General features: G+C 53.2%; 8 protein-coding genes across 8 annotated transcripts; 6 read left to right on the top strand and 2 right to left on the bottom strand.

The window, feature by feature from the left end:
* Window positions 1-1,077: 1,077 nt before the first annotated feature.
* J4E78_002888 (uncharacterized protein) lies at window positions 1,078-4,439 on the top strand (the record flags this gene model as incomplete). Its single annotated transcript, XM_049363532.1, has 3 exons — window positions 1,078-1,161; window positions 1,229-1,794; window positions 1,850-4,439. The coding sequence occupies 3 exons, from the start codon at window positions 1,078-1,080 to the stop codon at window positions 4,437-4,439; spliced, it is 3,240 nt and encodes a 1,079-aa protein (XP_049224197.1).
* A 954-nt stretch (window positions 4,440-5,393) lies between these two features.
* Window positions 5,394-9,011, top strand: J4E78_002887 (uncharacterized protein; the record flags this gene model as incomplete). Its single annotated transcript, XM_049363531.1, has 1 exon — window positions 5,394-9,011. The coding sequence occupies one exon, from the start codon at window positions 5,394-5,396 to the stop codon at window positions 9,009-9,011; it is 3,618 nt and encodes a 1,205-aa protein (XP_049224196.1).
* A 374-nt stretch (window positions 9,012-9,385) lies between these two features.
* Window positions 9,386-10,342, top strand: J4E78_002886 (uncharacterized protein; the record flags this gene model as incomplete). Its single annotated transcript, XM_049363530.1, has 1 exon — window positions 9,386-10,342. The coding sequence occupies one exon, from the start codon at window positions 9,386-9,388 to the stop codon at window positions 10,340-10,342; it is 957 nt and encodes a 318-aa protein (XP_049224195.1).
* A 71-nt stretch (window positions 10,343-10,413) lies between these two features.
* On the top strand, window positions 10,414-11,087 carry J4E78_002885 (uncharacterized protein; the record flags this gene model as incomplete). The annotated part of the gene is made up of 2 exons (XM_049363529.1): window positions 10,414-10,419; window positions 10,722-11,087. 2 exons carry the CDS (start codon window positions 10,414-10,416, stop codon window positions 11,085-11,087), a joined length of 372 nt encoding a protein of 123 aa, XP_049224194.1.
* Window positions 11,088-12,626: 1,539 nt separating this feature from the next.
* J4E78_002884 (uncharacterized protein) lies at window positions 12,627-13,775 on the top strand (the record flags this gene model as incomplete). Its single annotated transcript, XM_049363528.1, has 3 exons — window positions 12,627-13,289; window positions 13,343-13,411; window positions 13,497-13,775. The coding sequence occupies 3 exons, from the start codon at window positions 12,627-12,629 to the stop codon at window positions 13,773-13,775; spliced, it is 1,011 nt and encodes a 336-aa protein (XP_049224193.1).
* Window positions 13,776-13,792: 17 nt separating this feature from the next.
* J4E78_002883 (uncharacterized protein) lies at window positions 13,793-15,873 on the bottom strand (the record flags this gene model as incomplete). Its single annotated transcript, XM_049363527.1, has 3 exons — window positions 13,793-13,818; window positions 13,988-14,658; window positions 15,206-15,873. 3 exons carry the CDS (start codon window positions 15,871-15,873, stop codon window positions 13,793-13,795), a joined length of 1,365 nt encoding a protein of 454 aa, XP_049224192.1.
* A 1,556-nt stretch (window positions 15,874-17,429) lies between these two features.
* Window positions 17,430-18,224, bottom strand: J4E78_002882 (uncharacterized protein; the record flags this gene model as incomplete). Its single annotated transcript, XM_049363526.1, has 1 exon — window positions 17,430-18,224. One exon carries the CDS (start codon window positions 18,222-18,224, stop codon window positions 17,430-17,432), a length of 795 nt encoding a protein of 264 aa, XP_049224191.1.
* Window positions 18,225-20,940: 2,716 nt separating this feature from the next.
* On the top strand, window positions 20,941-21,966 carry J4E78_002881 (uncharacterized protein; the record flags this gene model as incomplete). Its single annotated transcript, XM_049363525.1, has 1 exon — window positions 20,941-21,966. One exon carries the CDS (start codon window positions 20,941-20,943, stop codon window positions 21,964-21,966), a length of 1,026 nt encoding a protein of 341 aa, XP_049224190.1.
* Window positions 21,967-22,199: the final 233 nt, after the last annotated feature.

Here is a 22,199-nt window from a genome sequence, read left to right as displayed (position 1 = left end):
CAGTACATTTCGGTTTCGCACTGTAGAAAAATGCTCACGACTTCCAATGGCGCCATTCTGCTGGAACATAATATTGTCTTCGCAGAGACCCATTAATGTAGCGTTCCTCCTAAGTTGCTGCAGCTTGAGCTCCGCTTTCTCGAACTTTTGTTGCAATTTCTGATTCTGCTCCTCGCTGAGAAAATCCGCAGCAGGACCTGGATTGGTACTGGGCTGGCCATTCGTTGAGTTTACCAGCTTTTCCAATATCTTCAATGCTTTACATTGACGAGCTGTCACGCGCTGCGCACTGATGGTGTCGCATTCGGTAGTGAGAGTTGAGTTGGAAGTCAGCTCATCGAGCTTAGCGATGATGTCGGCTCTATTGCTTTTAATCCAGTCAATGCGATGTTGAGCGAGCTTGCCACGCATGTCCGCCGTCTCCAGGAGGGTCTCGTTATTTGCGATCTTGTTGAGCTGTGTCAACGTACGTAAGCGTCTACATGTCTTGTCGATGTCGGCATCCCTGGGACTGATAGAGGGGTCACCATTTCGCAGAGGCTGAACAGACCAGTTATCGAAAGGGTTGTTTGAGGCTGCTATCACCGTAAAGCATGAAGTGATGAGGAAGAGGGGAAGGCGCATTGTCAATTGGAAGTATGTGATGAGAATGTCTAGACGAGAATGAGAAGGGGCAGCTTCAAATCTCCATCGTTTTCGGCGAGAGCTGTCAGTGTTTCAATCTCTTCTCAGTTGCCGCAGAGCCGCAACGAAGATGTAGATATGCGACGTTTCATGGCAAGTATGCTCTAACGTTTCCAGTTACGATGGATAGCTCTACCTGGCGGTTGCATGATTGCATTGGATTGGTGGATACGGTTCACTTGATGACAATATACCTGTGAAGTGAGGAAGCTTCGCTATGACCAGGAGATGGTGTTAGTTGCAGGAGTCATCCGTCGTCGATGGCTAGGTATGGCGGGGTGCTATCGATAAGCGGCTGAGTCACGCTAATGGCGGGGATCGGAGGAGTCAACTCTAGGTTCTAGAAAAAGATTCCCCGCCACGGCTCTGTCTCAGCATACTCACGCCGCCACCATGTCTATGAACTTTCCGAGCGAGGAGGAGCGCATCCTCGCGCGCTGGAAGGAGATTGACGCCTTCCAGAGACAAGTCGAGCTAGTACGTGACCATGCTACAGCCTAGTGAACCCAAGCACGTGTGGTCGACACTTGCTAACTCGCCATAGTCGAAAGGAAAGCAACCATACACTTTCTACGATGGACCGCCTTTCGCGACAGGAATGCCGCATTATGGCCATCTCCTGGCCTCGACCATTAAAGATATTATCCCCCGCTACTGGTCCATGAAGGGCCGCTATGTCGAGCGACGGTTCGGCTGGGACACCCATGGTGTGCCCATTGAGTACGAGATCGACAAGGAATTGGGCATGTCGGGACGCGACGCTGTACGCGAAATCGGAATCGCCGAGTACAACAAGAAGTGCCGCGCGATTGTCATGCGATATGCGACCGAATGGAGGGCGACTATCGACCGTCTGGGTCGCTGGATCGACTTCGACAACGACTACAAGACTATGGACACCAGCTTCATGGAGTCGGAGTGGTGGGTCTTCAAGCGTCTCTTCGACAAGGGTGCCGTATACCGGGGTTACAAGGTCATGCCCTACAGCACAGCGTTGGCGACGCCTCTCAGCAACTTCGAGGCCTCGCAGAACTACAAGGACGTTCAGGACCCAGCAGTAGTCGTCACATTCCCGCTACTCGAAGACCCGAACACGTGCTTGTTGGCATGGTAAGCTACTTACTCCAACCCAGTGCTACTGGCGTGCGCTGACCAGCCCGAACAGGACCACCACGCCATGGACACTCCCATCCAACACCGGTCTCTGCGCGCATCCCGATTTTGAATACGTCAAGATTCTCGACGAAGCGTCCGGCAAACACTACATCCTACTCGAAGCCCTGCTACGCACACTATACAAGGACCCGAAGAAGGCCAAATTCAAGATTGTGGAGAAGCTGAAGGGCAAGGATATGTTGGGTTGGAAATACGAGCCCCTATTCGACTACCTCTACGACGATTTCAAGGACTACGGCTTCAAGGTTGCGAACGACACCTACGTCACAGCAGACAGTGGTGTGGGTATCGTTCATCAGGCCCCCGCATACGGAGAGGACGATTACCGCGTTGCAAAGGCCCACGGTGTCATCTCCGACACACGACCGCCACCCAACCCAGTCGATGACCAGGGTCGCTTCACCGCGGTTGTCCGCGACTTCGAGGGCCAACACGTCAAGGCGGCCGACAAGGGCATCATCAAGCATCTGAAAGGCACTGGTCGCTTGATCGTAGACTCACAACTTCTCCATAGCTATCCCTTCTGCTGGCGTTCTGACACACCCTTGATCTACCGAACGGTCCCCTCCTGGTTCATCAAGATCCAGGACATTGTACCGCAAATGCTGGAGAACATTGCTGGTTCGCACTGGGTTCCTTCCTTCGTCAAGGAGAAGCGCTTCGCCAACTGGATCACCAACTCACCCGACTGGGCTGTTTCACGAAACCGTTTCTGGGGTACGCCACTTCCGATATGGGTCAGCGATGACGGCAAAGAGGTGGTCTGCATTGGCAGCGTGGAGGAGCTGAAGAAGCTCAGCGGGTATGAGGGTGAGCTAACCGACATTCACCGGGATAAGATCGATCACATCACCATTCCCAGCAAAGACGGCAAGGGTGTGCTCCGAAGAACAGATGAGGTCTTTGACTGCTGGTTTGAGTCTGGTTCCATGCCCTACGCTAGTGCGCATTACCCATTCGAGAACGTGGAGCAATTCGAGAAGTCCTTCCCTGGTGACTTCATTGCCGAAGGCCTCGACCAAACTCGTGGCTGGTTCTACACACTCACCGTCCTTGGAACACATCTCTTCGGTAAGCTTCCTTTCAAGAACTGCGTTGTCAACGGAATCGTACTTGCGGAAGATGGCAAAAAGATGTCAAAACGTCTCAAGAACTACCCTGACCCCAACTTGATCATGACCAACTACGGTTCTGATGCGCTGCGGTTATATCTCATCAACTCTCCCGTCGTTCGTGCCGAGACACTTCGATTCAAGGAAGCTGGTGTCAAGGAGATTGTTTCCAAGGTTCTTCTGCCTCTTTGGAACAGCTACCAGTTCTTCGAGCAACAAGTTTCGCTGCTGAAGAAGGTCGAGAGTCTGGACTTCGTGTTCGACCCGGCAGCTGGAAAGACCAACAAGAACGTGCTCGACCGATGGATCCTCGCGTCCACCCAGTCGCTGCTAAAGTTCGTGAACGAGGAGATGGCTGCGTACAGGCTGTACACCGTGGTTCCGCGGTTATTGGAGCTCATTGACAACACAACAAACTGGTACATTCGCTTCAACCGTCGCCGGTTAAAGGGTGAGCACGGTCTGGAGGACACCAAACACGCTCTCAACACCCTCTTCGAAGTTCTCTACACACTCTGCCGCGGTCTCGCGCCCTTCACACCCTTCATCACGGACAACATTTACCTGCGATTACTACCTCACATCCCCAAGGAACTGCACGCGGAAGATAACCGAAGTATCCACTTCCTTCCTTTCCCAGAAGTGCGCGAGGAGCTGTTTGACGAGGATGTCGAGCGCCAAGTCAAGCGCATGCAGTCAGTCATTGAGCTTGGCCGTATCTGCCGTGACCGTGCCAACAAGGGCTTGAAGATTCCGCTGAAGACGCTGGTGGTCATCCACCCAGAACAACAATATCTTGACGACATCAAGTCATTGGAGAACTACATCCTGGAGGAGCTGAACGTCCGCGATATCGTGCTCTCTAGCGATGAGGAGAAGTACAACGTCCAGTACTCAGCTACGGCCGACTTCTCCGTGCTTGGCAAGAAGCTGAAGAAGGACGCCATCAAGGTCAAGAAGGCGCTACCAAACCTCAAGAGCCAAGACATCAAGGACTACCTAAAGAATGGCGAGATTGTTGTGGACGGAATCAAGCTTGAGGCTGAAGATTTGATGGTCAAGCGCGGTCTCGCAAAGGACTCTAGCAACAAGGACCAGGAGTTCAACACAGACAACGATGTCCTCATTCTCCTCGACGTCGCCTCATATCCAGAGCTCGAGCAAGAAGGCCTCGCTCGTGAGGTCATCCGCCGTGTACAAGATCTGCGCAAGAAGGCCGGACTGGTGCCAACCGACGACGTAGGCATGGAGTACCGAGTGCTGAGCGATCCGGAAAGTGTAGGACTGGAGCAGGCGTTTGAGAACCAGGGCCCATTGTTTGAGAAGGCTCTGCGAAGACCTGTGGACAAGCACGTCATCACTGAGGTTGAGGGCAAGATCCCGGAGAACAGTAACGAGAAGGTCATTGCGGAAGAGGAGCAAGAGCTCCACAAGGCGACTTTCATGTTGCGGTTGATCAAGCTATAGTAGCTCCCTGCAGTGGTTCGATAGTATCGTGGCGCGCATGACTTGTTGATGAAATGAAATCAGAATTTCTATGTGTACAATTAACGCCTTCGTATGCTGTGTGCTTGAAAGATGTTGATGTGTCGCTACAAGTGCCGTCACCGCTGCTTATACGCCCTCTGTGCGTGGTGTTAGTCGTGTTGCCTTTTGATGCTATAAGGAGACATTACCAGATAGCACTCCTTCAACTTCATGAACTCATTGACGCACATGTCTTTCCGTACATTGTTGTAGTCTGCGAAGATACATTTGCCGTATACTGCGCTCTGGAGTATGTCAGCATCGAGTTGAACCTGGCTGTCACTGAGGGGCGTATCATACCTCTGTCGAGCATTTTGCAGCCGCTGTAGCGAGTTTATCGATGGGACGTGTTCGACCGGGCATCTCGAGTAGTACTGAGTATTTCTCTCGTGTAGTATGAGCAGAAGTGTTATTAAGAAGTAGCTCCTCCAAGATACGTGAAGTTCTTTGGACACGGCGAACCCACGCTCTTCCACCTCGATGAGGTCAACGAACAGGGCCCACCCAACTAAAGCCTTGGCGGCCTCGCATCCACGAACGCGGGCGGCCAACCACTCCAACAACAAAGCGCGTCGCCGCAACGCCAAAACGCGGGCGCACCAACAGCCCTTCATCGCTCCTCTCTTCTTACTTTGGACTTGTAATGCTTAATTGTTGCGCGACGAACCCACGACTCCTTTCTCGCATGCCGCTGCTTTTTGGTTGCTGTTCGAATCATTACAGCCGCCGGTCCCTTCCATGTTGTCGCGAACGCGCCGGAGACGAACGAGTCGCGTGCACGAATGCTATCCTCCATGAGGCTGAATGGAGATGATGCGAGGGCTATAACAGCTGATGATCTTTGTCGGGATGAAGGTAAAATAATCAAAGGAATTGGTCGATAAATATACTAACATGGCCATAGTCTCTGATGCCATTCACAATATCGTCCTTCGCGCGCAAGACTCCCACGATGGATCCATTGACGCCCTCTTCGTCGCATATGACGAATATGTCAAGGAGCACCGTTCTTCGCCTACCGATGCCGCTCTCTACTACAGTTTCCTGTTGCGCATGCAGGAATATGGCCGGGAAGGCGAGGACCTGATGGCGCTGGTTCTGCGCGTGGTGAAGGAGCATTTCGGTCTTAATGGAGAACTCGGCGACGAAGAGGTCGTTGAAGTTCCGAACAACATTGACGCGACGCGTAGAGGGGCGCAGGCGAGCTTAGGGCGGTACACGAGAACCGGGAGCTTCGACTCGTTCCTTGATGGCACGGCAGACAAGGTCGCGGGCACCGACTATGGCGATTTGGCTGTGCGCCCGAGGCGAGCATCACAGCAGAATGCTCCTGACGGCTATGCCAACACGCGCAACCACCGGCGCGCAACGTCAGACACCGAAGCGCATTCGTACCGGCCAGCGCCACTGCCCAGTCACCCCAAAGCGAATGGCATCGCGCCTCGGAGATCAAGTTCCGGACCGCAGCCGCCAGTCCACAAGCGCAGTACATCTGTCTCAAGTTACGGCAGTCTGCGAATTCGAAGAAATCCTACAACGACATACAGAACTGGAACTCACGATGCAGACGAGAGCGATTTCACCGACCACACGGCTAGCCTCGACCTCTCCTCCATCCAGATACCAGGAGTGAACGCGCCCATACCGAACGATCCCTACGATTCCCCGCACCAGCGCCGCCTTCAGCAATCACGACAGACACAACACCAACAGTATGTCCCCGAACCGTTTCGACCCTCCGATACCCGATTGATGGACGATGCGGAGACTTTCGAAGAGCAACGGTTACATCGAGTAACGAGAGAGTGTATACGGATATGGCGGAACCGCACGCAAGAGCGCATGAATCTGCGCGACGATATGGAAAGAGCAGCCGTCGCCTTCGATCGTCGTGTTCTGCTCAGGGCCTCCCTCTTGCAGCTACGAGACACCGCGCTTGTGAGGCGTTCTGGCCGAGAGACGAATCGCTTCTTCGATCGGCTGGAAACCCGTGCAGACAAGGCTCGCAGTCTATTTCTGCTCACAAAAGCCTTTACGCACTGGGCAAAGTGCGCGGAGGATGAGGTCCAACGAACATCGGTTGCGCGACGGCATATTCTACGCACACGCTTCTTCAACGGCTGGCGCGATATCACGGCAGTCAACGAGCTGAAGATCCAGCACTTTGCTCTTGCAAAGTTCCTCTCTATATGGCGAGCACGCGCAGCAAAAGTGCAGGATCGCAATGACTTCGCTGAGTCATACTATGAAGAGAAGATTGTCAGGAAGTCGTGGAATGCTCTCAACAACGAGTACCTCAACAGAGGCGCAGCCAACTGGCATGACACAAGGACAGCAAGGACAACACTGCAGAAGTGGCGCGAGATCACCGAGATCATGAGGGAGCGGAACATGTGGGCCACGGATCGGCGCGATGGAACACTCATGCGCAAGACGTTCCGGACGTGGCAGCAGAAGACAGTGGCAGTAAAGACACTGCAAACCCAGGCGGACCAATTCAGACAGACCTCCCTCCTTCGCACGACGGTTCAGACACTCCAGAGGCAGGCACAGCTCGAGCCACTACTGCGCCAGGTTCAAGCACGCACCAATGGTCGTTTGCTTCGTGCAAAGTTCCAGAATTGGCGCAAAGACGCTCAGCTATCCCGTCAAGCACGCAATGTTGACCGCATGCGCGTCTTACGCAATGCCTACACTGCCTGGAACGACAGATTGAGAATCAAAGCTCTCGAGGATCGGATCAACGACCGCATCATTGTTGAATGCTTGTACAAATGGACCTTAGCATCCCGAGTATCCCTCTTTCAGCGTGTTCACGATCGACAGCTCAAACAGTCAACATTCCTATCCTGGGTCACCAAGACCAACCAGCGCGTCAACACTCTTGATACTGCGGAAGTTCGGTTCGCCCAATTCAAGCGTGCTCAACTGATGCGGACATGCTTGCGCAAGATGGAAGCTATCACTACGGAGAGACGAAGGGAGCAGTTCGCTATTCTATCCCAATATCAGCAAAAGCTCAAGCAACGCATTTTCGACAAGCTCAAGGAGAGGCTAGCACACTTCCAAGAGTTGAACCAATGGTCGGCCGATGCGCGCTTCTACGTCCTTAGCAAACACACACTGAACACATGGAGCCAAGCCACACAACATGCGCGCCGTAATCGCAGACGCGACACATACTCGCAAGTTCGTAGAATGGTCAAGACGAATCTCGTGCGCAGAGTCTTTGAGCACTGGCGGGACAAGGCAAACCACATTGCAGTGCTGACACAAAGGGCAACCGATGTACTCGACAATCGCACTTTCCAAAGCAGTGGCGCAATCTTGCACCAATGGCACGACCGCACGCTCATACTCCGCCAGCAGGATGCCCAAGCCGAGAGCCTCCACGCCTTCAAACTCTCCACCCGTTACTTCGCCATCTGGTCACAACGCATGGACCTTGTACACACACTTGAAGGGCAAGCTGTCGCCCTGCGGCAGGAAAGCACGGAGATTGCTGCTACCGGTGCTCTGAAGAAGATGGGTTGGCGTCTTTGGAACTTCCAGAGGCAAGAGGAGAACGCTAGAGCGTTGTTCGAGAGAAACTTCGAGAAGCATGTTAGGGCCATGGTTCGTTTCTGGGCCGAGCGTGCTACCGAGCGGCGTGGCCAACGGGCAGCGAGTCCATCGCCTCCTAGTAGGTCGAGAAGACGAAGACAAGATGATGGCGATGACTACAACGGCCACGGAAATGACGAAGACTTCGCCTACGATGACGGCAACAACGATGCCGGGCAAGGAGGCCTTCCGCAATCCGGCGACGAAACGCAACGACTCGAGTCCTGGACCGCCTTCGACGAGACCGCTTTGGGTCTTAACAACGATCTCGACCTCTCCCTGTCCCTCACGCCAGAACAACCACCCCGCCATCCAACACTGACCCCCAACCCCCACGCTCCCATACCCTCACCCGCATCAACCCGCCCCCAAGGCTCAATACTCCGTCGGCCCAATACCTACCCACAACCCCAATCCGCCGCTCGCCCCCCTCCCGCCACCATCCCCGAAGACGACGAATCCGACCTCTCCTTCGGCGACGCCGCACAATCCACTTTCTGGTCCGGAACGCCCTTGCCCCCTCCTCCTACTACAACCAGTAAACCAGGCTACCTCAAAACACCCAGTAAACGTAGCGTTGTCCGTGCTAAACGACCTGAACTCCCGCCTAGTCCTGAGAAAGCACGCGTTCTTTCTCCTGTGAGGCGACCGCTGGGCTCCTCGTTCCTGGAGAGGGAAGGAAGGGGTAGGTTGGGGACTATGAGTGCGCCGCCTGTGCAGAGTGCGAGGGATGTGAGGTTGGGAGTTGGTGGTGTGACGAGTTTTGAGAGGAGGTTGAGGGAAGGTGGGTTTGGGGGGAGTGTTGCTGTTGGTGGGAGCGGGAGTGGGAGTGCGATGAAGAGGGGGAGGCCGAGAGGTGGTAGGGCGAGAGTGGGGTTTGGAGAGGTTAGTCAGATGGGTGGGTTGTGAAAAGTAGGGAGGTCATGGTTCTGTTACATATCTTGTAAAGCATTGCGCGGCGTCTCCGCTTGGACGGATTGGTTTGGATGTGTTAGGATACCCCATATTGTTTGCTACCTTTATCCAAGTGTGCATAAGTTTGTCTCACTACATGGAACCACGCGTGAAAGACACCGCTAGTCCTCCGTAGATAAGTGAAAGCATGTCATCGATAGGCAGCTCACTCGCCTTCTCACAGCACGGTCCGCGCGTGAATTCACCCTCTTGCTTCTTCCGTCGATGTATATATGGTACCACCAGTCTACCTTCTGATCCCCCTCCCTCCCACCCACCGCCTCCACTCAATCTCTCAACCTTACACCCAAAGTTCACTCGTAACAAACATGAAGCTCTCCACGACTACCACCCTCCTCGCTAGCCTAGCATGCCTGGTGTCCGCCTCCGCCCGGCCAAAAGCCTCCGTACAAGCGAGCATCGCCACCGCTGGCAATCGTGCCATGCTCGCTCTCGATAACGCCAAACAGGCCATGTCCACGTTCACAGACACCGTTCAAGCCGCCATCAACTCCCTTGAGATGGATCCAGCTATAAAAGAGGACTTGAACGCCTATGTCAGCACGCTGAGCCGTCGAATCGATCCGTCGATCACCACTGTAGAAGAACTTATCGAGCTGTATGGTCCTGCCGCTAAGATCTGGCGTATCAACCAGGACACGCCTACACGTCAGCTTAAGAAGATTACGGATCGGATCAGTGCTATGTACAAGGAATACCCCGACTTTGACGACATGCCCGAGGTTTATCAAACAGAGATGAACGCGCTGTGGCGGGATTTTGCTGAGCAGATGAATCACGTTGGTGATTCACCGCTGAAGTCTAACGGTGGCCGCGTGTACATCTCTTCCAAGTCCCGTACCGAGGGCAAGCCGGCCAAGTCCGATGAAACGTCATGTCCATTCGTCAAGTTGTGGAAGCGACTTACTGACCGCACGTTTGTATTTCGGGGTGGTGAGATGGTTGAAAAGAAGGTAGAGAAGGAACAAGTGAAAGAGAGGCACACTTTAGTCATTGAGCGGAATGAGGGAGTGTTTTCGGTTTCTGACGGTGTTGCTAAGCGGTTAAGATCTTTTGATGTGGATGGAATAGACGAGGACGTTGAACTTTCGGAGGATGAATTGGCGCGAGTACAAAAGCGAGCTGAGAAAATTCGGAAGCGATATGACGAGTTTCGGAAGCAATATGATGAAGTTCGCAAGCGATATGATGAAGGTTGGAAGCGAGCTAGGGAAGATGACGAGAAGACTGACGAAGATCGTAAGAGCAGACAATTTGAGTTGTAGCATCTGGAATTTTCTCAGTAGCCGGTTAAGAAGCGCGACGAAGGAAGGCATCGAAGCGTCGAATAGACACGATGTCAGTATGTCAGATACATACAGGGGTGGTATAACCAATGTATCTCGACGCGCTGGTCTAGGGTTTTACGCGCGCATGCAGCTTACGGTGCGTGAATGGGCTACGCCGTAGTGGCGGGTATGTAGATCATGGTCTGTTGTTTGCCGATGAACATGCTTCCGTCAATTTGATTCGTCACTTCATCTGAAGATCCTCGCGGGTGTAAGACTTACCTCGCATCACCGCTGCACGTCTCACATCAGTTCATCTTCCATCCAATAATTACCCTACACTGTCATGCGCCTCGTATGTATGCGTAAGGCGTAGAATCATGTCATCACATACAAGACGACCTCATTTTCCCTCACAACCATTTCTCTCAACACCATCGCGCTCAACTCACCAGGTCAAGCCATCAATATGCACCCAACATCATCTCTCTTTCTCAGTCTCCTCGCTGCCACCCTCATAGCAGCCCAACTCTCCCCAGACATCAACTATTGCGAAGGCGACAAGAGCACATTGGGCCACTGCGACACACTCACCTACGAAGACACCACCCTCTCCGCAGCCAACCCACCCACCGCAACAGAATGCCAGGAGTCGTGTTTTAGTATCTTCGGAGACGCCGGCGAATGGGTCGTCCATCTAGAAGGTAAACCCACCCCGTACCTCCACTCATCACCCCACTAATACCGACATACCACAGGCAAACCAGAAGGTTACCAGCAACACATGCACCAATTTCCCTGCGGGTTCAGTATTGGTGCTATACCCAATACGCCGCATGAGTTCTCGTTCGATATGAATAATCAGGATATGGCTGATATTGTTGACGAGGCGGTTAAGCGGTTTGCGCATTTGCATGATGGGAAGGTGGCGGCACGGGGGACGGTGAGGTGTGATGGGCATGAGGCTATGTGGTATGTAAGTCGGGATGGACGGAATGGAGTATGATGGCGAGACTGAGAAGGAGGTGTACGTTGCTGCTAGTAGGTCATCTAGAACAGCTCAAAGAACTGCCGTTGTCTAAACACGATCATCACGGTTGGTTTGCTGTCTTGTGTAGAAGTGATTGATGCTACAGCGGGCTGACCTTGCTTCGCTCTCTCTCACTTGCGGCGTCGGCAAAACCCGTGGACCGCGGGACCGAATGCCGAGATTGCGCACGGAGCACGCTGACACTGACAGCTCTCGCGACGTGTGCGCTAACGACGCGTTCTCGTGTACATCCAAGCTGGAGTACGCCGACAGCGCGACGTCCCTCTGAACACGAGTCCATTGACACGGTGATGGCGGCTGCCGTATAGCCTCGCAGCCACTCGATCGAGTCAAACCCGCAGAAGCCCACGACGAATGCCATCGCAGCAGGCCCACCTCGCTTAGATCCACCAGATATGGCGGCTTTCTGACGACACAACAACATCATAGGAAGCTTCGACCATCTCCACATCCAGCATTCTGGTCGGGAGTCCAGACTATAAACTTTCAATGACGCAGGTGCGATCAGGATCGAAGTTCGGATGTGCGTTGGCGTACCGAAATTCGCAGAAATCGACGGGCATATTCGTTACGAGTTTACAAGCACCAATAACTGATCGCCTTCGTAGCCTCGCGCAAAGTCACAAGCGCAAAGCTCTGGTACATGTTGTGTATTAGGACGACGGTACATGACAACGTCGCTCCGCGGGTAACGTACAATTTGTGTATCTTCGGAACTACCGATGGCGCGCGGGCCGCCCCAGCGATCACTACATATGGGTGGAGATGATTTCCAGTACCCTCACTGTGCTACCCTATCAATCGACATAGAGGTGTGGGAACGATTTTCGACACTCTCGCTATGCCCTATCGATCAACATTAGAGTGAGGAAATGATCTTCGATAGCCTCGCCGTGTTCCATGATCTGCGGAGCAGTGCATTGGTGTTTGACTGACAACACCTTTGCGCAGCCCGTCATTTGCCCAAAAATTCGCAGCTGTACCCTCTGTTCGGCGATCACTGTTGGGGTCAACCTAGCTACTCCAGAGTACTAGGGGTATGGCTTGACAAGCTGCAGATAGGAGCTCTCAGCTCTGAGCGCATAGTGTTTGTTTCTTTTTCTTCGTAGTAAACAACTGGCGCGACGTTATATAGGTAGCTTCTCTCAGGTGTGGAAAGACCAGACTTCAATCACTCTACCTGCATTTCATCCAGAACCCTTCATATTCTCAAGCACACACGACAGCAAAATGGAGACAGCATACGCCCAAATTATGAGCATGTGCACCGAAGGCACCTACTTGTATACACCACCCTCTAACCTCGACTTCCATCCCGGCTCTTGCGGTTTCTTCGATGAAAATGGAGGGTGGCGAGTCATTACCGATCTTACTGAACTCAAGGAGCACAACCTCAACGAGTACAAGGCCCCTAAGAAGGATCTCGTTCTGACCAAGCCTGCTACATGCACATGGGACAAGAAGGTTGTCGAGAAGAACGAAGGCAGTGGTTTCGGCGCCAAAGCTGAGGTGTCCGGAATCGCTGCCCAAGCACCCGTGGACGTTGGAGCCAATTTCGCAGTGGGAAGTACTGCAAAAGCCGGCGCTGGTGTAGTTGTATCGCCAAACGTGGTGCACAAGAAGTTTAACATTGATGCGCGCAAGATCATTGAGGATTGGATTACGGACAACATGAAGCAATTAACGGACAACTATCTCGCATACATTATTCAGTTCGGCGTCTGGATCATCACAGCCACATGGAGCACGGAGAAGTGCAGTATTGCCATGTGGAACAAGACGGGCAGTAAGATCGACACCGGAGCCGAAATCGGGGCGACGAATATCGGCAAACTTGGGGTCAACAGTTCGCACGAGGTCCAGACTGACATTGACGAGCACAGAGTGTGGAATGTAGGTAGATCTCTTCTTATGTTCCTGGAACACTCATTACTAACAGCTAGTAGGAGCCTGGCGGCCACGCCATCTCTTTCAGTGGTATGCTGTTCAGACCGAGCAGAAAATTTTGGAGCAAGGTAAGTAACCCTTTTTGGTGGTCTTGCGAAAACACAATGCGGACACGTTTCCTCGGGGTTCACCATGGCTGACTAAAGGTATTAGAAATTGAAGCACATTCAGCGCCCGAAAGATGGCTCTCTCAGAGTTGAGGAAGCCATCTCCATCTCCATTGATGAGGACGAAGACGGAGACGTTCTTGATGAGAATGGGAATATCATCATGGAGAACGGACAGCTCATCGACAAGGATGGAAACTTCGTCGACAAGGATGGAAACCTCGTCGACGAGGACGGAGATCGTGTCGACGAGGATGGGAATCCCATCGATGAGGACGGAAACATTATTCCGGAATGGTCCACGGAAGTTATTGGGGAGAATTGAGCGGGCTCTTACACTTATTACATGCCCTTCATCTGCTTTGCATCTGCGCAACGTATCCTGCAGGCTTATCGATGATTAATCCGATCAGACCTGAGCCTCTAGAATCATACTTTGTAGCCGACCCAACGAATTCACTAACATTACTCTCTTCTCTTCCCCTCCCAAAGCAACCATCCTCTCTCCTTCATCGTCTTGCTCAGCTAACCACACACACTTGATCTCCGCTTCCATCGCAGGAACAACATCCCTATCCCAGCTGTCACCCACCATAACCACCTCCTCACCCTCCACACCAATCATCTCCAATGCCTTGCCAAAAAGGCCGTCAATCTTCGCGACACCAAGCTTATTCGTTGTAACGAGCCTGTCGAAATAGGGCTCTAAGCCCAAGGCAGCAACGGTACGTTCTTGTGAATCTTGAGGGCCTTCGGTGATGATCGCTATGCTCTTTCCTTGTTGTTTAAGTGTCCGAAGAAGTGATATAGCGCCTTCCTTGAGTTGCAGATTCTGCATAATTGCAGTTTCGTACGTGTCGAGCAATACCTGCATCTGCTGCTCCGTACAATCGATACCGAAACTCTTCATAACACCCTCAAAGCGCTCGGCGCGGTACTCATGGCTTGATTTCCCATCCACAAATGCGGCAGATGTGCCGGTTTTGAGGATCTTGAGGTATTCCGCTTTCAGCTCGACGACTGTGAGCGGCTCACCGGAAGAAAGTTCGTGGTGAGCGTGATTTTCTAGGATGAGACGGAGTGTCGCGTCTACGGCGGCGGAAGATGACTTGCGGAATTCGTGGAGAGTGTCGTCGAGATCGAAGAAGTACCATGTTGCGTTCTTGAGACGTTCAATTGTTGTGTTGTTGTGCGCTTCCATCTTGAGCCTCTAGGTAGTTAAAAGAACTTGACGTGGAACGAAATTGCGCATATAAATACCGAAACTTATACATGTAACAAAATATGTATATTGCGATAGTACAAATAACAAATAGAAGCGTTTTATTGATCTATGTGAAGTAGGTCGAGTTCTTGACGCTGTGGGGACTGATAGGGTTAGTACGCTTCCCCGCGCAACGTCGCAACGTCGCAAGCTCGCAAGCACGCAAGAGCGAGCGGGTGTCGGAGACTTCCGATGCACGTCGATGCGTGTCCATATCGCTGCGATTCTCAAGATAGCATATCTCTTCACACCCCTCATAACGGCATTAACGATGTTGATCGGACGATGATGGAGTTGCATCGATGCAGAATGACGGTAGGGAAAGAGCGAACCCGACAGCGCTACATGTAGCCCCGTTTCTTCATGAAGGCGCGAGAGAATGTCAAAGTTGGAATTCGCAAACATGAATTGGAGTCTTTACGCTAATGTACTGAATCAATGCTTCTTATGATCATTGAACGACACCAGACATTTAGTGAGGAGCCGCATACCCTCCCGCATTAGGGTCATCAGTAAGCACAACGTAAAAGCCCAACGGACAGATCAAGTCGCTTTGCTTGAACGTCAACGTCGTGTCTTCGGAACACAATGCTCCACTGACAGTCACCTTGCCAATACCAGGCGGTATTCCACACGGCGCACCGTTGATAACGTAGCTGTTGCCTGGCTTCAGGACTGGCGGTGGGTTGGGCGGACTGGGGCCTGGAGCCGGTTGCTTGTTGTACGTAGTAACACCAGGCTCTGCACCAGCGTTGATGGCATAACCAGTGAACGTGAAATGCCCAGGTCCTTTGAAGACGAAGAGACCGGGTGCTTGGACGAGAGAAGGGAAGTCGAAGACGAGGTTGCAGATTTTGCCTTGGGTGGCGTCGGAGTCGAGCTCGAGGTTGAAGATTGTGCATTTGTCTTTTGGGGTGACGGTCGCCCATTCGGTAGCTGGGTAGGCCTTGTCGGGGTTTCTCGCGCTGATGGGCACCAGGGCTGAGGTCGATATGCTTCCCTTTGGTAATTTCCCGTCGGGTTGAGCTGGGTTTGCCGGACATTTGGCAAGACCCTTGAGGACGCCCAATGTGCGTGGTGTGATATCACTTGGCGCAAGTGTGGCTGGGGCAGCGATGGCCGTGGCCAGGAAGGCCGAGAAAAGCGTGAAGGTCTTCATGATGAAGCGAGGGAGTCCGATTTGATGGCTTTGATAAATCGATCAGGTAGGATGAGTGGTTCAGAAACCAAAGCGAACGCGTGGTTGACTTCAGGAAGTTTACTCTCTCACTTTATACTTCTCAATTTTTCCATACCATTATTCCAGCTCAGGTCCGTCAGGCTGGCTCGCACATCGGCAACGATCGTCCAACGTTCGCGTACCGAGTCGTATCCTCGCCTACACATCCGAAACAAAGGACCTATCATCTAAAAGTAAGCTGACAAGCAGATATTTCTTGACTCCAAAAATGGCAAGCCCACTGACGCCTCCAATTCATACGATTTGCCAGGAATGTCAGGCAGGACTGAGTAGGTTCTCAGGTGAGACGTGGCTAGCTGGGTAAGCTCTGGATTCGGGCGGTAGTATCGTGACCCTGCGCTCATTCCTGTAAAGTCAGACGTCTAGACGATGTTTTTGAGTACTATTGGTGGTTGGCCGTTTCATGCAGCAAAGGATACCGGAACCCCACCTTTTACCCGTTGACGCGAGTATTGACTAAGCATTCCCAAGACTGTTGGAGTCGTCCGTGATGCAGTTCAGTATTGAAATGTGCCTTTTCAGAGCTGGGTAAGTCTGCTCAAGCTGGACGAGGGCATCTGTCGGAGGCATTCGGCATGCCGCAATTAGCTCGTTGTGTTTCCATGGTCGTGTCGTAGCTCCTGCATCCAGATACTAGACGTGCGCCAACGAACCGAGCACCCGTAGAAGGAACTATGCTAGATGTCCCTGGTGCGCGCTGATCTAGCGCAAAGCTTGAAAACTGTAGAGGGTGGCGTTCGCAGCGCGGCGACGGTGCACGGCTGATGAAACAACCATGGCTATCGAAATATAGTTCGTGGCCGAAACATAGCTTCCAGGCTACGCTTCCAACAATTATCGCCATGCAGGGTCATCACCGTCCGTGATGAGGTGGTGGTCGAAGTTGATGTGCAAGAGAACGTGGGGTGAAGTTTTGGTGTTCTTAGGAAGCGACCTCGAGAGTTTGCAGTAATCGATGGGCAGCATTCGCTACGGCGGTCATGCGTCATCGCATCGCATGCAGCGCTATCCTTGACTTTGCGGCACTGAAAGAAGCAGGCACGTTCGCAGGAGCATAAGCAAAGAAGACATGCCTATAAGCTGACGCTGTGTAGCCATGTGCGACGACATCGCATGCCAGAGCAGATCATGACTACCGTTGAGAGGCCACAAGGTCCAAGTTCAATTAGCATCGGTTCGAGGTTTCCATTGGAAAGCCTTTCAGACTAGGAGTCAAGCAAGAGGAAAAGGTGGATGGGGATTGAGGGACAATGTTGCATTTCATCAAGTTCAGAGGATTGCATAGAAGCGTCACGATCATGAGGCACGAAAGATTATTTTCCAAGTTCTTATTCAACCACACCATCCCCGGACTAATTACAATTACCCTTTCCGACACCAAGGATATCTACTGAAGTGAAGACCAATCCTCGATGCAATGTATCGTGTAAAGTCATAGCCTGCCCGTAGACAGGCTCAATTGAAGGTTATGACATTTACAAGAAGAAAGCAGCGAAAGCACCAACACCGGCAACGAAGCCACCGACGTTGAGAGCAGAGGCAGCACCAGTGAACTCAGCGGGGGTGGAGGGCTTGACGTAGCCACCGGTCTTGGTGGGGTAGCCAGTGCCGGCAGCAGGGGGAGCACCAGTGCCAGCAGGGACAGAGGGGTAGGGAGCACCGCCGGCAGGGGCAGATGGGTAAGGAGCAGAGCCGGAAGGCTTGCCAGCACCGGGAACCATGGGGTAGCCGGAGGGCTTGCCAGCACCAGGAACGACGGGAGTACCGGTGGGGTAGGGGACGGTGACGGTGATGGTGGTGGAGCTGAGGCAAGAGGTGGTCTCGGCCTCGGGGACCTCAGGGGTCATGGAGGAGGCAGGGTAAGAGGGAACCTCAGAGGTGGCGTGCTCAGGAACCTCGGGGGTCTTGGTGGAGACGGAGGGAACCTCAGCGGGCTTGGAAGGAGTCTCCATGGGGTACTCAGCAGGCTTGGAGGCCGAAGGAGTAGGCATAGCGGAGGACTCGTGCTCAGGGACCTCGGGGGTCTTGGAGGCGGGGTACTCAGGAGCAGGAGCGGAGGGAGTCTCAGCGGGGTAGGCTGGGTACTCAGGAGCCTTGGAGCTCTCAGCAGGGACCTCAGGGTACGCGGGCTTGCTGGACTCGGGCTGAGCAGGGTAGGCAGGGTAGGCCGGGGCAGCGGGGGTGCTGGCCGGGGCGGCGGGGTAGGCGCCGTATTGGGGAACGGCAGCGGCAAGGCCGGCGAAGGCAGCGATGGCGATGGAGTAACGCATGTTGATTGTTGGGTATTAGAACTTGAAACGGTAGAGTTGGAAGTGTTGGTTGGTGGTGGAGGTGGTGGGAGAGAGTTGGCGAGTGTGTATTATTAATGATAGTATTAGTTGGTAACAACGAATGGACGACCGAAGGTCAAAGGACTTGAAGCTCGAAAGTTTGGCTGTGAAGTGGAAAAAACAGCAAGGCGACCTCGCTGCCTGGATATATACCGTCAGGAGATTACAGCACGGTAGCGCGGACCGGAAACAAGTGGCCACTGAAAGGGGGAAACAGGACGGGCGACAGGGGCCGAAGCATCTGGGCGCTGCAAGTGGTCTGGCGGATGTCAGGGCTAATGCAGGAACCAAGCTGGCCTGCCGCCCCGCTGGCCACTCGCAGGCGGTGCGTGCCTGGTGCTAAGACCAGATCGGCAGGTTGGCTGTGGAGGCTCGCGGTGGCTTCTCGTGTTGCAGAAATGAACGGCCTGTGTTGGTCGTTCAGTCCAGACTGTGTTGTTGTCGTCTTGCTACACACAGGCCGCCATCCCCAGGCCGGCGGCTGTTGTTCTAATTACGCGCTATAGGCGGAGGAACGCAGCATTTCCATTTCGAGAACATCGCGAGGCACGTTTGCCCTCACGGCCTCTGCTCTGTGCGAGCTGAGCCTCTAGGTGGCGATCTCGTCAGGGTATCTTCAGGGGCGGCCCTTATCGTGTTGCCCGTTGAACAGAGGTTCTCCACCGGCACTTGGGCCTCCCAGCAAAGCCTCTGGAGATCATTTTCCTGAAATAGTGTCTTTACGGTGTCAGTGTTGCAGAATCTGCAGGGTGCGTCAGCGCATGTTTAGTTTTGCAAACATCTCATTGCGCCGTTCACGCACGCTCGAGCCTGTGAGAACCAAACAACACACTTGGTCTTTTGCTTACGGAAGACGTCACCTGCCCTTGATGTTGTTTTCGCGCCGGAGCCGGTGTTGCACGACCGAACGGTCCTTTGTGTGAGGCGCCGTGGCTCCAGAATCGATAATGGCATTGGCCACGCCACTTTGCCGAGGGTGGAGATTAAGCATTAGTCGCTTACCAATGCGGTCTAGCCGCTTTCTGCGCTGTCCCCTTTCGTCTCCACCACGCCCTGTGCAGTCGACCTTCATTTCGGCCTCAAGTCCAGCGCCTTTACGCCGGCGGTACTTCACGATCCGATCTCCAGATTCCGTCATAGTCGTTGCCATAGTTTGTTAGTCGGATTACTCTTTTTGCGCGCTTCAGCTTCCATGGCCGGAGCAGCAATATGGCGCCTTTCGTTTTGACCACGATGCGTGTTGACCGCCTCGCATTCATTTGCATGTGCCGCACACCTGCATTCAGCCGGAAAACGCTCCGGTGGGCTTCGGCGACAACTGCCAGGAGACCCTCCCATTCGCTTTCTCCGCTGCCACATAATCAATGCCGATCATATAGATGCTAAGCGCACAGCTGGCTTGATCAGGCTCGTGATGGAGCGGCTTCGTCGTAGCGAGATAAGGCGGTCAGATCATTCGACATCGAGAACGGAGTTGCGTATGAGCAGCTTGTGATTGGTGCACAACTGTGTCTCTGGCACGAGCTCGTGACCCACACGGACGCCTGAACAACTGTCGGCATTTGACTTGGTCGCGAAGCATCCGATGCACATCTCATAGTACACAGAGTTCTGTTCTTCCTGTGTATACTTTCTTGCGTTGCATCGTTCTTCTCCAAAGCGACTGTTCTTCCCCGACTGGATGGCTTCCATAGCCACTGCTAGCTGTGCCTGCCCGAATCTGTGGAGGTGCCACCCTCGGCTGCATGGAGACCCCGGCCTATGTTGACCATTTCTCGGCCTCTCGAAGGACCACCTGCACCCGTCACACCGCCACTGGAATATGCCACCAGCACTTCCATCATGCCTAGGATTTCTGCCTGTGGATGTTGCTCCAGCACGGTTCATGCCAGAAGCTCTGTTACAACTCCAAACGATCAAGACAGTGCTGGGTCTTCACCCGAGGGACGTGACCCAGGCCCTAACTTCTCTACTCACCCACATCGCCCTACCTGCATGGAACTGGAGATGCGATTACTTACCTATTTACATACCGCAGGAGACACTTGCAGATCATACGCCAATGTAAACTCGCGAGCTCCGCCCGGAACCTGAGCAAAGGAAGCCACGGTGAACGCCAGTCCATATCCGAAGCCACCGATTCCCAGTGGTTGATAATCACGTCGCCCGAGCGCCTATAGCAATCCTTCTCATGCGACACGGTTGCCCAGTCTATTGTCTTGGTTGAGTCAAAAGCTGAACAGGACTTGTGAGCAAGTACGGACAAGGTGTGATGCGAGTGTGTTCAAAAGATACGCGGTCAGATGTCGTGACACACGTGCTGCACTCAACAAGGTAAGAGTGAGATGTGCATTCAGAAGACGATGCGCTACCGTAAAGTGTGGAACCATGAAATCAGCGACCAAGGTTACAACCAACACCAATGACTGGACAAGCATCACATTACATGCGACCATGGAACCGTGGTTCAAACCGTACGGCTTCATTCCGCGATGAATCTTGCACCTGAATACAATACAAAACCCTTTGCACCTGCATTTCCCAGTGATACCCAAGGCAACTTCCATTCAGAGAAAAAAAATATGCTAAGCACCTGCATTTCCTTCTCTCATACCAGCCGCAACCTCAGCCTCCACGCAACACGACACATCCGCGAATGCCTGATGAGCCCTTCCGCTTCCTTGACCTACCCAAGGAGGTCAGGTTCATGGTGTACGAGAATCTTCCTCGGATCATCATTAATACGACAATCGAGCCTCACCCCGGTGACTACTGGCGTCTTCGACACCAGCCATCTTTCACGCTCATTCACCGCAGCACTAACACTTCTATTCTTCGAGTCTGCAAGGAAATTCACAAAGAGGCAGCGCCGCTCGTCCACAGGACGATCCGAAATTTCATCCTTGAGGCATCGCCCAAGGTTGCAGGCAGCATTGATCGCTACACCCACGCCAAGTCCCTAGCGCCGATTGTAAGAGCTGCGGCACGCGACTTTGATCACCTCCGCTCAAGACTCGGTCTCGTTCCAGTTGGCCAACACGCTGCCCCGGAAACTCTTGTCGACTACGAGAGCAGAACATCCAAGTTCCTCCAAGACCTCGCCGAAGCTCGCAAAACCACTGCGGATTGGGATATATCAGACTTGCCCGAAAAATATCTTGTGGACAAGAACGTATTCTTACCCGGCAGCATAAATAAAATTGTGCCCTCTTTGCCGAACTACGGGTTGAGCGATGCCGAAAAACGCACGATACGCACCTTCATCACCACGGCCTCGATACAACTCCTCTACCACCACATCAAGCGTCTGTCCCGCCCTACACTCAGCAACCCCACCATCGAGTTCGTACGTATCTGGGATCGCCAGGCAATAGCCGAGATATCAGAAGTCTACTACACACGTCATCAGTGGTGCGAGATGGACTTTGTGACGGCCTTCAATATTATGGGTCGGGGTTTCCGCTCCAAGTGCTACGACTTCGGCGTCAATATCCAACTCGCGGGGTACGTGCCGATAAGCCAAGGCCAGAAGCCGTTGCTAAAGGAAGGTGCTTTCGTCGCCTTGCCGACAAGAGATGGGCATGTGGGTGCAATTGTCCCTCCGGGAGTTGGCTGTGTGGTGAGATGGGAAGAACCTATGCCGGAGTGGGTGTGGAGAGAGGGATGGCTTCCAAATGAGTAGTGGCCGCACACCCACGATCAGCGCCACAGCCCAAACCCTTCCATTTCCACCATGCTACGATAAACATGCAACGACTATAGACGACGCGACCATCCTTTCGCCATTAGCCCATTCAATAGCTTTACTCGATCCTCCTTTCCAAGCGCGTTGATGGGTGGGAAACCGAATGCAGACGGAACAGTAGCCAAATATGACGAATCCATAAGTCTCTTAGAATGCTCTCATGCGGTGTT

The sequence above is a fragment of the Alternaria triticimaculans genome (assembly GCF_023758025.1).
Source record: "Alternaria triticimaculans strain BMP 0046 chromosome Unknown scaffold_3, whole genome shotgun sequence".
NCBI lineage: Eukaryota > Fungi > Ascomycota > Dothideomycetes > Pleosporales > Pleosporaceae > Alternaria > Alternaria triticimaculans.
The sequence above is the reverse complement of the archived record's forward strand: the minus strand, read 5'-3'. Positions and strand labels throughout refer to the sequence as shown.